Raw genomic sequence first — 15,859 nt, 5'->3', positions numbered from 1 at the left:
TCCACATGTAATTAATTTCCACGTTAATACTAATACTAATAATGTATAATAATTATCAACATCAACCTGTCCAAGCATTATCCCAAGATCTGGCGAGATTTCGAGGGGGGCGCGTTCCAGGTGACGTGGGTCATCAGCGTTAGAACGGCGTACGAAGATTGAAGGTGATTGTGGCTGTTTTGTGTTTTCAGTCAAAATGAAAGTGGACGGACCAATGCTGTGTGCTACTGCTGCCCTCGGATCCGACGTGGGAAGTGAGTCTGGTGAGTCCTGCAATATTGCGGTGGGGTATTTTATCCGTTGTTTTTTTTTTCCACTGAATTTACAACTTTCGTTAGACATTTTCCAGTCAAATGTTTCTTGTGCTGAGCAAGAGACCTTTTTTTTCGCGATTTAATCTTAATATCAAGTGTATAACGCGTCGGTTTTCGCGACCAATGTTATCCATAATAGAGGTTTTTTGGTTAGATCGCGTAAATATAAATGTGTCGTTAAACTCGCCACCACCCAACACAGCCAATTAGGAAGGTTTGTCACGTTAACAGAACGTGCCAATTAGTTACTAGTACAGCACACCAGTGCGTTGGAGAGTAAATACACATTTACAATCTGAATACGACGTTTCGCCAATAATTACAACGAGCATCATCAGGCGACAGCCAGAGTTGTGAACAAATCCCCCTATTTCGGTCTGAAAATCCTCTTGTTTCGCTCTATATTATGATTAATATCAAGATCCAGGCATCATATGTTGTGACCTGATAGAGAGCTAATACATCCGTGTTAATTTCTTTCATTTAGCACCACGTGATGTTGTCTTGGAAGCATTGATGGGTGGGGGGTAAGAGGGCGGTTGAATTAATGTTTTCATAAATAAATAAAAACACCCCACAATGACAAAAAGCTGCATGCTACAAACAACTTTGTCTGAAAAGTGCAATTTTTTTCTGAAAAGTGCAAGGTCACCATGAGTAAGAGCACGTGGCAGACGGACGCAGTCTGTGGAGCTGTGCCCTAGGGGCTGGTGCAGTCATTGCCTTCTCAGAAGCTTAGCACGGTTGAGCCTGGATAGTGCTCCGATGGGTCACCGGTGGCATGCAGTCGTGAAACGGACATAGTAGGGCGTGGTGGGTGGCAGTACAGTTCCGCATTCTCCCCCCACCTGCACAAAAAGCTGCACTGACCAGCGTGGTGAAGTAGGGTCAAATAGTCCCTCATGGCCTCGCGAGGAGCAGGGGAGGCCCTCATGCGGTAGTGGATCGACAAATGAGGCTTCACGTGGACAAGCACACACTGACATTAATCCTTAATTTTACAATAGACAATCACCGCACGATGCAATATAGAGCAATGTTTTGTGTGTTTAACGGAGGCATAAATACGCACTCATAAACATTAGTAAAAAAATAATTTCAAAAAACCTCTTAGGATAAAAAAGGAAGTTATTTGTCGAGGGCCAGAACCGTATGTTTGAAAGATATGTTGTTGTACTGGCAACATTTGTTTTGTTAAATAATTTGAGCATAAAAAAAGAACCAATTTTTTTCTTGGTGTCAGCACGAAAGAGGAAGTGAACTGCTGATGCGTTTGACCCCACGGCGAGCAGGCCAAATGTTTATAATGTACCGTGGGTGCAGAGCCATACACAGCAAGGCCCCCCCCCCCATTTTTTTACATGAACAAGCTGTTTCTGCTCCAGTGATTATCCCCTGACACTCAAAAGATACTCACCACATAAAGCCACAATTTCTCATTTTTGTCTACAAAAAAAAAACAATAGTTCTTGTTTACACAGGTTCTGCTAAATTCTCCCTCAACATTGTTTCCTCTGCCAGTCCAACGTCCAACATCCACCGACGTCTTCAGAGAACGCAGCGATCGTGTTTTTGTTCGACCAAGGATTGCTATTTTTTTTTACATTCTGCGCTGTTGTGTCGAACCAACTGAAAACAGCTGGGCATCCTACAGGGATTCAAAAGGGGGAAAACACACAACTATGTGCTTTATACGCTACTCTGGAACATTTTTGTTTAAATGAGTTGGGGTTTTTTTTTATGCGTTCTCAACCCCGCTAGTTTTCTTCTCGTCCAAAATTAAACAATTACATGTTTTTTTGTGTTTGGGTAATAACGCAGAGAGGGGCAGCGGTGCAGAAGCACAAATAACAAATATCAAACAAAAAACTCAAAACATTTGCATACCTGTCAACCCCTTATCAGTACCTTATTGGTCACGCCGTGTCCTTATAAATCTCAACGTTCATCCTACAAATACTCATCACAAGGGAGAAATACAAAAAAAATCTACTTTTTTTGCCCATATTGAAACGGCTGTATGCCGTATGGACCTGAAAACTCAATTTCCCTGTACAAGAATATGGCTAAACTGTATGGGTTGACAGGTATGCATTCGTCAGCAACGCTGCCCTAGCAAGGAATAATATGTAAATATATAATAGTTGATGTTTCTGGTGATGGCCATTCTGCAAATGGCCCCTTAATCACAGCGGAGAGATTAAATAAAACTGCCTCTCCTATGAAGCATAAGAATAAGGGCCATTTGCCCGAATTGTCACCCGTTATAAATATTTTTCCCCTCATTTAGGGCCACGCGGTATTATTGACAAGTGTGTTCTCGGCCATTGGTTTCGTCAAGGCCCTCTCGAAAAACTCGTCGTCTTTTGTATGTATCGGGAATGCTAACGTACAGTTAAAATTGAACGTCGTTATAAAGTACGTATCGTAAAAATCCACGCTACCTTTCAGAAATTATAACGTGGCCGATCTTACGCAGTCACAAGCTCAGCTAAACGCGTGGTTTTTTGTGTTTTTCATTTGAATTGATTTCTTGCAAACAAAAAAAAAACACGAGAATTAATGTTCCCTAAATTAGAACTTCTGCATACTTTGATTGCTCTCGATTCAAACCGATGCCAAGTTTTGCTAAATGCGAAGCACTCCACCAAATAACGACCAAGAGTAAAATAGTGCACGCTCAAATGATAGGTTGACATTTTTATTAATTTGAGCAGGAAGGCCCCAGTGAGCTGCTGGGCTCTATCTCATGGGCGTCCTGCGACGGTACAGTCATTACACAGCACAACAAAGACAAAGATCCCCGTATAGACTTAACAGATTGTTGGGGCAAGTGCTGTCAGCTTGTAGCACGTATGAAGGCCGGCACGGCGCACGAGGGGGTGGCCAGCACCACGCCCAAACGCCGTTGTCTCCCCCAGTGGCGAGGTTTCCACACTTCACTGGGCATTCATTTGTGGCTGAGTCGACCTAGGGGAGGTCCAGGACCAGTTCAGATAATCGTCACTGGTGTTGGCCGTGAGCGGGAATCGAACTCGGCTCCCCGGGTTCATAGCGCAGCGCTCCCCCAGTACAGATCTTAGTGACACAAGCATGGTAACATAGGTCGTGATATGAAACAGCAAGTATTTGCTTCACATACGTAATCATGATTGATTTAACTTGTGTAGGTTCCCGCAGTTGTGCTGCACGGCTCTCCGATGCATTTTCGGGTTGTGCCGCATGTCGTTCATTGTGGTGTACGACAAATTCATCTGCCGAGGAAGCTTCCGGCACGTGCAGTGAAACGTCGGACGTCGTGCCAAAAGTACATGTGGTGCAACCCGAAAACACATCGGACAGCCGTACGACGACTTTTGAAATGAACGTTTTTCATACGCTCCCAACGCGACGTTTTCTTTGATGTTTCTCCCTCCAGGCGTTTCTTGTACGTATGTTGAACTTCTTTCGTACCGTACGTAGCCAACCTCGCTAATCGGAGGTGCTCCTTAATCCCTTGCAGGTGACGGAAGCCTGAGCAAGCTTGAGGACTTCTTTGGCAAGGGAAAGGTGGAGGGAGACGAGAGGCACGCCGAGACCATGACGGCCTTCTTTCGGCAGCGTGATACAGTGGCGGCAGTGATGTGCGCCAAGGAGCTCGAGTTTACGCTACGGAACGGAACACCTGAAACGAGCAGCACTGAGGAACACGGTAACGCAACAGGGCCTGCCACAAGCCTAATGAAACATTACTCATAATTCTTAGGTTTTTTCAGTAAAGTCACGTAAGTAAAACATCAAAATTAATGAAAATAAAATAAAAATCACGACGTTTCGGAGGCAACACAACGTCTTGATTTTTATTTTATTTTATTTTCATTAATTTTGATGTTTTACCTACGTGACTTTACCGAAAAAACCTAAGAATATGAATCCTTGCAGTCACGAAAGCTTCAAATCTAGAATTATTCATAATCAACGTTTTGGGTTTAGATCGCGTTATTTATAAATGTGTCGTAACCCTCCACCACCCGACACGGCCAATCAGTAAAAACGTGTCACGTTGACAAAAGACAAATAGTTCACTGCTTTAGCCCACCGGTGTGTTGAAGCGTGAAACGCAATCTAAACCCAAAAACGTTGATTATGAATAATATTGGTCGCGAAAGCCTACGTATTAAACTGAAACATTACTCATTGTCCTACATTTAGAACTAAAATGCAATACTTCTTTTTTGGTGGTGCAGCGTCTTTTAGATCTCATTGTAAACACCAATGCCATCGTCGTAAATATAATCATATGAATTACTTCTTGCAGAGTGTGTTACGAGTAGGCATCGATTCATTGATTGAAATGTATTATGCATGGCATCTGTCCAGGCTTGTCAGGTGGAATGAGTCGATGGTCTATGATATTTGGAATGGCAAGATTTAGCGGAATGCAAACTCAACTAAAACTGACCAAACTAAATGTATTATATGAGCCACAGCGAGAAAAATCAGAGCAATCAGAGCGGACATAAATGTTTTGCTGTTCGATGCAATATAATCAGTTGACATCACTTACAGGCCTGTTTCTATAAACTCCTGGGTGAAGGCCTCCTCACACCATGTCAATCTGACTATACTTCACCAGTCCCGCTCCTCCCTTTCACCAACCCACACTGAACAGGAATAAACACAATTGAGGATGGAAAAATGGGTGTTACATGTGAGTGACCTGTGTTTGGGATGAAGCAAATTTGAACGTGGAAAAACAACAACTGTCCGCATATTTAACATTTGTGTAAAGGAGAGCCGACACAAGATTGCAGGGGTCTCGTCCTTTAATCCTTTTCTTCCATCCACACCTGTCCCCAGCCGTCCCAATATCGTTCCCGCCAAAAGGCCCCCTCTTCCCGCCCGTTCTCTCCTTATATCTCCTCGATCACCCCTCCCACTAACCCCCCTATTGGTGGGAATCCTTCCCCTGACACCCCTACATCTGCAACAAGAAAGCATCCACACGTTGCTACATTCCTGCCTTTTATATATTCTACACCGCTTTGTGATAGGTAATTAAAGAAGCCTCTCTTTTGTAAAGGTAATGCAGGTAAACCACATCTTATGAACTTGGCAGAGGTGTACATGCTGAATAGTTTTGTTTACTCCAATCATGCCAAGCTGTTGAGCATTTAGCTGTCAACATGTTGGGTCTGTACAGAACGCAGATGACAGGCTGACTCTGATAAAAGTTTGCCTTGTCCTCTTTTATGACGAATATCTTCGAATACAGTTAAAACTCTACGGTTTGTGGATGCATATTTTTTTAAAATTTCAAACAAAAATCCTTTTTGGTTCTGCCATTATTTTTGCCTCTCTATTTTCAAGATGGCGGCTCATATTCTGCCATTTTGGAAATTCAGTTTTTTTGTCAAGACTTATAAACCAATACATTCCGTAAAAAACGTTACCCTCACACAAATTACGAGGTGGACATGTCAAAATCGACCTGCAGTATCCTTCAGAAACTCGATTGTCCACTTAGTTTTCTTCACAGTTAATATGTCTCCAATTTGAGTTTGTTCCTCCATCCATCTGATAATGTTTTTGTCTCAGTGTAATTCCGAGTAATCACTATGTCCGTAATTAAATGTTACAAAAACATAAGTAATTTACTCCAGAAATATAGTCATGAATAACACATTTCCACAACACATGATCATCGTTGTCATCAGCCAAGGTCAATAAACCGCTGGGTGAATGCCTCCCCATGCCCTATCCATTTCTAACGATCCTGCGACACGACAATTCACCTGGCACCCACGCAGGAGCTGATTTCATCATTCCATCTCAGTGGTCAACATGACATCCTGTTTTGGTGCATTCTAGGATTACAGCCTGTCTGGATTTGATCAGGATTTGACCCAGACAGTCCAGGAATTGACATCTGTGTTCGGGTGGCAGGAATTTATTGGCGCCAAGATCCGGTACCAGTATCACGTTGAACTTTATCCCAGTGCACTGTACAGTTTTCGGTAATAGACATCGACCTAACGAGAAACGTGTCTGCGTTTGGTCCACGGTGGAAACGGTGGCAACCCCAAGCCGCATTCCCTCGCTCGGGACATCCAAAGCAGCTAAGCCTCCCTCCCCGTGTGCGTTGCTCGCGCTTTTGTGTTGCGACAGACGCGTCCGCCGGGGGGGTGCCGGACTCGTTCGCTCAGCTGCTGTCGTGCCCCTTCTGCGAACGGGGCTACCGCCGCCTCACCTCCCTCAAGGAGCACATCCGCAGCCGGCACGAGGCCGGGGCCCTACTGGGGCCCGGGGGGCCCGGCGGTTCGGGAGGTCCCAGCTCCCTCACGTGCCAGACCTGCGGCTGCTCCTTTGTCTACCGATCGCAGCTGGAGCGACACTTGGCGTCATCCCACGGATCTCCCCGTGAGCAGGTACTCACTGGCTCAGGTGCACTAGAACGGTACTCACTCCCACGGGTCTACCCCGTGAGCAGGTACTCACTGGCTCAGGTGCACTTGTACTGTACTCACTCCCACGGATCTCCCCGTGAGCAGGTACTCACTGGCTCAGGTGCACTTGAACTGTACTCACTCCCACGGATCTCCCCGTGAGCAGGTACTCACTGGCTCAGGTGCACTTGAACGGTACTCACTCACACGGGTCTACCCCGTGAGCAGGTACTCACTGGCTCAGGTGCACTTGTACTGTACTCACTCCCACGGATCTCCCCGTGAGCAGGTACTCACTGGCTCAGGTGCCCTTGTACTGTACTCACTCCCACGGATCTCCCCGTGAGCAGGTACTCACTGGCTCAGGTGCACTAGAACGGTACTCACTCCCACAGGTCTACCCCGTGAGCAGGTACTCACTGGCTCAGGTGCACTTGAACTGTACTCACTCCCACGGATCTCCCCGTGAGCAGGTACTCACTGGCTCAGGTGCACTTGAACGGTACTCACTCACACGGGTCTACCCCGTGAGCAGGTACTCACTGGCTCAGGTGCACTTGTACTGTACTCACTCCCACGGATCTCCCCGTGAGCAGGTACTCACTGGCTCAGGTGCACTAGAACGGTACTCACTCCCACAGGTCTACCCCGTGAGCAGGTACTCACTGGCTCAGGTGCACTTGAACTGTACTCACTCCCACGGATCTCCCCGTGAGCAGGTACTCACTGGCTCAGGTGCACTTGAACGGTACTCACTCACACGGGTCTACCCCGTGAGCAGGTACTCACTCGCTCAGGTACCACTTGTAACCATAGAGACGTAGTTATACATTATTACTGTAATTATGTACAGGCCTGTGTTGAAGCCAATGCTGGATGAAGGCCTTCTCTCTCCGTGTGGCTTACAGAGGCTACTTGACCATACTTCACCACGCTGGTCAGTGCAGGTTTACAGAATTATACACATTTACACGTACATCCCCATTTGTCAGTCCACTGCTAGATTAAGGGTGCCCTATACAGAGTCGGCTGTGGGGGTCCCTTGACCATAATCTCGCCACGCCGATCAATGAGAATATGTGAGTTTTTCAAGTGGTTGCGCTGAGGACCGTCGCTAATTGAACTCACCACTGATGCCAGCCGTGGAGGGCAATTGAAGCCATAAGCCACCAGGTTCAAAAGCACGGCGCACTAACCACTGCACCACCGCTCGAGGTTATCGGGCTTAATTCACGCACACATACAGAGACATGGATGGGTGGATGCCTTAGGTTTTCACCGCACTCACGTGAGCCTCAGAGCCAGGCCCGAGAGATGTTACGCCGCTCTAGTTCACCTGCCTCTGTCCCCTGCAGGCTCAGGCGTGGGCCCAGAATGTTGCCAACCGGAAGTTCAAATGCTCCGAGTGCGGGAAGGCCTTCAAGTACAAACACCACCTGAAGGAACACCTGCGGATTCACAGTGGTACGTTGCGCCCCTCCATCGCCATCAAACTCCGCCCTCTGTTTCCCTCTACCGTAGCCCCAGCCGTTGCTTTTACTGGATTCTTGTGTGGGTGCTCTTTCTGCGGACGTGACCATCCCAGAGCAGTTTGTGTTCCTCGGCAATTTCAAGGAACCACAGAAATCGCAAACGTGCCCTAGTTTGGCACTTTAATTTTCAGGCATATCAAAAGGCCAATAAACACATGATGTATATCAAAAAATCTCAGGCATATCCATGAACATTAAGAATCTTACTTCACTTTGGTCCCTTGAGTTTAGTTTTGGGCACATCCACTGAATCCCAATAATCCTAAACAAGTTGTCTTTGTGGGTCCTTACGAGTATTGTCACCTCTGAGGTACCAACAACCGGGACATACCATGGGACAAAATATAATCTCACAAATACCAGAAAAGAGGACAACTACATGTTAATGGATTGTCTCGTCATACTTTATTTTATTTAAGAATATTTTCCCCTTTTTTCTGGCAACAAAACTGAAACCTTTTTACAAGGAATCATGTCTGCATTAACCACAATACTTGTGGTCATAATGCAAACAAAAAACATACTCTGATAATATATGCATTGTCCTTGAAACTGATTGGTCCACACCAGAGACAGCTTTCTTTTGAGCCTCGTCTCAAACGGTGTTAGACCATGCAACTGACAAAAACAGGACTTTTAATGTCCAGGGAAGGTCTTTGCAGATTTCCAAGGACAACTCCGTCACTAGCTTTCATCGATGCGAGGGTTGCCAATGAGCTGGACCATCCTAGAGGGCACAAAGCTCTGTCCTTCGGTAGTTCTTGTGAGTTTCCTGGCCCATACTACACTATAAAATCGATAACCTCCTTTGAATTTTACCAGGTAAGGCCCACTGAGCTATATAGCTTCTTTTTCAGAAGCGATCTGATCACAAATGATAGCTCAGCGAAGTGGCTTATTAAGTATACATTTTCTTGGTTCTTTCGGTAAAGTCACGTAGAAGGGAAGTAATAAAATAATAAAAATAAAACATAATAAAACAAATAAAACAATTCTCAATTTTATTTTTATTATTTTATTACTTCCCTTCTACGTGACTTTACCGAAAGAACCAAGAAGATGAATCCCTGCAGTCACGAAAGCTTTAAATCGAAAAGTATACATTTATAGCAGCCAAATATTCTAAGCGCATGTTTCTAAATTTGGAGGAAAAACCCGGAGGAGCCGGAGAAAAATCCATGCCACCAAGGGGAGAGAGACACGCAAAATTACAAATATTCAGGCGTCAGGGTTGGGATCCAAACCATGACCTCCTTCATACCGGGCAAGGGAGCATCTTGCCACCACTGTCCAATCAATAGGGTCATAAATTCAGGCTCTTCTGGGTCAGCCTCCCAGCACAACTACCTTCTCAAAAAAAAGAGGTTGATCCTGAGAAAACCAGGACAAGTGGCAATCCCTAGTTAGCAATGCTTGTGGCTACGCACCAGCTGTGAAAACTTACTGATCTGTTTACAAGATTTTTAGGGGTTTTATGTCACCTACAGGTGTTGCTGCTGCAGCCAAAAGCTCATTAATCATATTTTATCTTCTGCACATTGGCAGCACCGCTCATAGCATGAAGAGGGAATTGTAAAATGTATTGACGGGGGAAAATGTGTTCACCCTTGCTTCTGTGTGGTCCACACAGCGTGCAGTTTTACTTGAATTTCCATTACCTGTGGTTAATTTGAACTCCTGATCGTATCGGTTTGCGTTAATCCGGCACACTGAACTTGCAATTCAGTGTTCGCCGGTTCAATTTCATCTCCCGGCGTGGCAGTTAAAACAAGAGTGCACGTTTATTACGCTGGTTAACAAAAAAAAAATTCTGGCCTGGACTTTTGCAGCTGTTTTCGACTTATTTCAGGGTGCTGATTCCAAATCTGATCTCAGATTTGCTCTATCACATCTCATTTATCATTGTTATGCTATCGGCATACCTCATTTTCATTGATTTTACCCGAAATTAACTCTGTCACTTATGATTGCAAGTTGTTACGAGTCAGTGACTGCTTTAGTGTTAAAATATGGTGCTGTATTTTTAGGATAGTGTGTTTATAATATCATTTTATGTAGATATCCACATTTATTTAATATTTTTCTTCTGCAGTTTTTAGTGATAGACAAAAACTGATGCCAGATTTGGAATCAGCACCCCAAAAGTACCTTAAAACCGTTGGAATACCTTATGCCAGAAAAAGTGTGTTGACCAGTGTTATCTGTACCCCCACATCTGTCCGCCCAGCAGTTGAAATGTCTACACCACAGTCAGTCCATCGGCAGACCGTGCACAGTGGGGTACAGCGTGGGTACTCACACCCCTTCCAATGCGTCTGGCCAACGTGGAACAATCGTCCAAAATACCCTCTCCAGAGCTCCCTCTAGTGGAGACCCTTCTGCCAGCAGTGGTGTGAGGAAGCAAATTGCAGGGGCTGCGCCTACATCTTTTTGGTTTGGTGCTTTGATTAATTGTGGGTGCGTGGCTCCGTTCTACCCCCTGCTACCCACGATGGGCTCTGTGCCTACCTAAGCCGATCGCGATGGTAGGGACAATTTCTGGCTGACGACGATTACGACCCCCTTGCCGCGATCCACTCGTTAAATGCGATGGCCGCTGTGCCTCAACTTGCTGTCACGAGTATCAATGAAACAATTAACCAAAAACATAAGTAGATATATTTTCCTTGCGGTTGTTGTTGTTGTTTCATGTTGTCTCATTTCAATTGCCCCCCGCCTCTGCCACTTCACAGGCGAGAAGCCGTACGAATGCTCCAACTGCAAGAAGCGATTCTCCCACTCGGGCTCCTACAGCTCCCACATCAGCAGCAAGAAGTGCATCGGGCTGGGCGTGGGCGCCAGCGCGGCTCTGAGCGGCGGCGTTGGCGCTGGCGGGATGCGGGCGCGCCTCGCCGGCATGAGGCCCGACTCGCTCTTCGCCCTACAGGCCCGCGGGGTCGGGGGCGTCGCGCTGCCCTTCGGCCTCGGAGGCCGCATCGACCTCATGCACATGATGAGGCGGCGCCTCGAGAGCTTCAGCGCCGCCGCAGGTCACGAGGTCAAAACGGAGCACAACGGCGGAGACTTCTCGGACCTGCAAGGCGGCGGCGGTGGCGTCGGCGCTAGGCGGCGCGGCTCGCCGACGTACGACGAGCCGAGGAATGGAAACTGCCGGCCAGGGAGCCCCGCTCGCAACGGCGGCGGCGCGCTGCTCGGCCAACCGTGGGAGTACGGGGCGACCCCCGTGAAGATGCACCACGGCTCCCCAGGCCGCGACGATGGCAAGGAGGCGCAGCGGACGAAGGCGTTTGTGGACGGAGCGGCACCCTGGCCCAAGGAGCAGGACTTTGGCGATCGGTACAAACCGGGGCACCTTGACGACGCCGCCGCCAGCGCCGTGTCCATCAAGAAGGAGTCGTCGGGCCCTTACCACTACAGGCACCTCGTGCCGCCTGCCGGCTTCGGCGCCAGCTACAGGAACGGTGAGGTGAAGATCAACGGGACGAGCGTCGCGGACGGCGGTGGCAAGACGCGCCAGGGTCAGAACGGCGACGTCGGCGGCGGGGGTGGCCACCGCGTGAACGGCTCGTGCGCCGAGAAGCCCCTGAAGTGCGACCAGACGGACGAGAAGCCGCCGTTTCCCTTTGGGGACGCGTTCCGCTGCCAGTACTGCAACGAGGCCTTCTCGGGCCCCATTCCCCTGCACCAGCACGAGCGCTACCTCTGCCTGATGAACGAGGACATCAAGGCGATTCTTCATCCCAACAACGGCATCGTCCCGGCACACCACGGGAAGAAGATGCACCCGGCGAGCTCCCCGATGCCTTATGACAAGACCTTCGCCGCCTACCCCCTGCAAAAGGACCACCTCGCCTCCTTGCTACGGGCGTTCTTCGCTCTGAACATGGAGCCGAGTGTCGAGGACCTCGCCAAGATATCCGTGCGCGTCGGCCTGCCGCCCGAGCTCGTCAAGGACTGGTTTGAGAAAATGAGGGCGTATTCGGGAAGCCCCAAGAAAATGGTGGATGGCCAGCAGGCACCGGACTACTATGGCGTGGGTGATTCGGCGTTCTTGCCGCGGGGCAAAGAGCATGGCGGCTACCCGAGGCCACCACCGGCGGCAGTTCACGAACACGCCGAAGCGCGAGGGCCATGCCAAGCCGACGATCGCTCACCACAAGAAATGGACGGGGCGTCTTCGAAGCGGGCGAGATCGGACGAAGGCCGCCAGGGCGTCCTGGCGCACGTGCGCGCCGACAAGGGCTGCTCGGCGGTGAAGCCGGGCCCTGCCCACGCGACGGACGCGCCGCACGCTCCGTTCCTGCGGAACGGCCACGGAGTTGACGGATCGCAGCAGCAGCAGCAGCAGCAGCAGTCAGAGCCCCTCGACCTCTCTCTGCCAAAGCATTTGGCAACCGAGAAAGAGTTCGAAGACGATGGCGGCAGTAGTAATAATAACAAGAACCACAACAACGACAAGAAGGCCCTTCCTTCGGGCTGCATCAGCCCCGTGAAAAACCACAACCGTGGCGGGGAGCCGCCAAACATTGCCTACTTCAAGAGGAGGCTCGAGCTGGGAGTGGAGAGGGCAGAGATGGGGCAGCGCGACTTCCCTCTGGGCTCGAAATCCGTTCTGGGATTCCCACTCTTTGGGGCCAAGCCGGTGTTCCCGCACTTCCCGTCTTACGGAGTGGGGCCTCCGTTCCACCCGGCGGCCGCTGCCGCAGCGGCCGCCGCTGCCGCCGCCGCCGCGGGCCTGATGTCGCCGGGCCACCACGGGGGGCTGCCGGGTCTGGTGAGACCCTACGGAGGATTGGACCAGGTTGGGCTGCTGTCCTACCTTACGTTCCCGTACAGGTCGCCGGGAACCGCGCTGCCGGGCGAACTCCGGCACGCCAACAAACTGCACCACAAGTTCGGGCTGCAGGTACCTCGTCCGTTTCACGCCTGCCGCGCTAAAGTCTGCTGCGGTGAGCGACGGGAGCTCGACGCTACGTGCCTCAATAGCACTGCCACCGAGGAGGAGGACCAAATACATATAATAGGGGGGCATTGCGGGCAATTATATGAAACAAGTCCTCTTTTGGGCAAAGTTATTGACGAACGAAGGTGTTGTGTTTTAGTCATCCGCGCTCGTGCACCACGTGACCAAAGTACCTACGTGTGTACCTTGAACTTCTTTCGCACCGTGCATAGCCATCCGTGCTAATCAGAAGTGCGGGGGAAGGACGGCGAAGCTAAGTGCACAAAAGAGTTTAATTTACTTAATCGCACGTCAGCCCACTCCAAGATGGGACTCGACACCCCGTTCTCTCTTTCTCTGCTCCGCAGGGAAACCTGCTGGAGCTGGGCCCCATGGCGCTCAAGCTGCCGGAGATGGAGGTCCCGGCGGGGCCGTCGGCAGCCAAGGCGCGCCGCCTGGAGGTGCCCAACCCGGCCAGCGGCATCGCGGCGCCTGTCGGGGGGGTCTACACGTGCAACCTGTGCGACAAGACCTTCCAGAAGAGCAGCTCGCTCATGCGCCACAAATACGAGCACACCGGTGAGAGGGACGCTGCGGGTCTCGCCGGCGCGGACGCACGCAATGCATGCCTTCGTGAGGACGTTCGGACACCTCCGTATGTACAGATGGACACCTCTGTGCGGACAGAGACCCCCTCCGTACGCACAGACACCACCTACGTACAGATGAACACCTCCGTACGGAGGTGCCCGTCCGTACGGACACAAAAATTATCCCCCCGTGTCATAAAAAAAAGAACAAAAATGCTTTACCCTTTCTGGCAATAATACAGGAGGTGTTAAGATGTTCGAACACCAAATAGACACTTGATGCCTTTGTAGAGAAGTTCCGACGGACGCACTCGGAGACGGAGGTAAGTTAAGGGCTTTCGCCAGGGTTTATTAAAGCTGTTACAATACTACACAGCAGGGTACACAACTCCCAGGGGCTAGGGGTCCTACTCTGAGTCCGGGTCCCTGCCGGCTCGCTCCGGTCTCTCTCTCTCTCGTGTCGGATCGTGGACTTTGCCGACTCCACCGACCGGAGAGAGAAGCACCTCTACGGCTACCACCGGCTTCTCCCCAGACTCACTATTCGATCCCTCTCTCTACCCCTGGTTCCCTCTTCACCCTGCTTACTCTACCCGTTCCCACAGTGACCCCGCTTACGTCACGGGGTATCCCTTAAGTACCCTAGGAGACGTGACGTCATCGCACTGAACGGCACACCTGATGTCACGTCCCCATGTTGCCCCTCTACACCTTGATTCCTAAGTAATAGGTGCCCATTTTTTGTTTGAACATCTTAACAGCTGAATTATTTCCAGAAAGGGTAAAGCCTTTTTCTTCTTTTTTGTATCATCTTAATACTGTCACAAAGGGTCCTATAGATCCCCTGTGTAGCCTTTAACAAACTGTTTGGTCAAGTGCTGTTAGCGAACAGCACCTATACATGCCGGCATAGAGCATGACAGGGTGGGTGGCCACCTTTGTCTCCCCTAGTGGCGATGTCTTCACACACCGCCCCAGGTGCTCATTTGAGGCTGAGTTGTCCTACGAGAGGCACAGGACCGGTTCAGATAATCGTGGCCGCGAGCGGCAATTGAAACTCGGATCGCCGGGTTTGTAGCACAGGGCGCTGACCACTGCGCCACCGCTCCTCACAAGCATGCGCACCCACGCACGCACGCACGCCAAGATTTTGTACATTGTACGCGGTGCTGTGCCACATCCCTCGAAGCAGCAGCTTTTGGCGAGCCATTGAACAAAGACGGCGGTCGCCGCATCGCGCACTTTCAGATGCGCTTCTTCAGCCGTCTGGAACGCTCTTCTTCCTTCCGATATGAGGAAGCCACTGGGGAGCTATGCACTTTTAAATCTAGGTTTAAAACTCATTTCTTTAGAGCTGCTTTTTTGTGGTTAGTTTGTTGCCCTTCCCCCGCACCTCCGATTAGCACGGTTGGCTGCGTGCGGTGGTGCGAAAGAAGTTCAACACACACGCGTACAGATATTTCCACAGAAGGCTTTCTTTTTCCTTCACGGTATTGGGTTGGGGTCAGGATCACGGTTGCACTTCACTTTCTAGTTGGCATTGCGGAACGCCGTGTTGGGCAATGGCCCGGCATGACAGGGAAGCGTGCAGTAAGCACTTCCACGAGTGTGTGGCTGAGCCACGTGAAGACGTGGCTCAGCCAAAGCAAGAAATCCCTCTCCTCTCTCGGATCAGTTTTTGTTTTTATGGATAACAGGAAGCCCACGCTGACGATTCGTTCTCCCTGCGCGGCACAGAGGCGATACAAAATTCGCGTGCGGGGAAAGTCGGTGCAAGTATCTTAAATCCCCCCCTCCCTCCTCTACCCAGCATGCCTCTGTCCACCCAGCAGTGCAAATGTGCTGGACAAGAGATGTCATTTACTGTTCTATCCCATCCTGGTACCTCATTCTGTCGTTAGATTTATCCTACAGCATAAAGTGGCGGCTATAATAATTATGCTATTTATTTATCTATCCGGGAAACGCTCGTAATATCCCAAGACTGTTTTTTTGTCGGAAGGTTTCGCTACATTTGGACGATTGGCCAATTCCATTTCAGAAAGTTTCATGCAGG

At 49.7% G+C, this 15,859-nt stretch overlaps 1 protein-coding gene across 1 annotated transcript in view; it reads left to right on the top strand.

Annotated features, from left to right (window-relative positions):
- Positions 1-15,859, top strand: part of LOC133349727 (zinc finger E-box-binding homeobox 2-like) — a 98,500-nt gene that overhangs the window by 65,092 nt on the left and 17,549 nt on the right. Inside the window, exons 3-8 of the mRNA XM_061563422.1 lie at positions 192-263; positions 3,817-4,005; positions 6,462-6,721; positions 8,095-8,203; positions 11,004-13,177; positions 13,582-13,792. Coding sequence (XP_061419406.1) covers positions 192-263; positions 3,817-4,005; positions 6,462-6,721; positions 8,095-8,203; positions 11,004-13,177; positions 13,582-13,792 — 3,015 coding nt within the window. The remainder of the gene's footprint in view (positions 1-191; positions 264-3,816; positions 4,006-6,461; positions 6,722-8,094; positions 8,204-11,003; positions 13,178-13,581; positions 13,793-15,859) is intronic.

This window comes from Lethenteron reissneri, chromosome 31, assembly GCF_015708825.2.
Source record: "Lethenteron reissneri isolate LAM-NWPU_2019-01 chromosome 31, ASM1570882v1, whole genome shotgun sequence".
Taxonomy (NCBI): Eukaryota; Metazoa; Chordata; class Hyperoartia; order Petromyzontiformes; family Petromyzontidae; genus Lethenteron; species Lethenteron reissneri.
The sequence above is the reverse complement of the archived record's forward strand: the minus strand, read 5'-3'. Positions and strand labels throughout refer to the sequence as shown.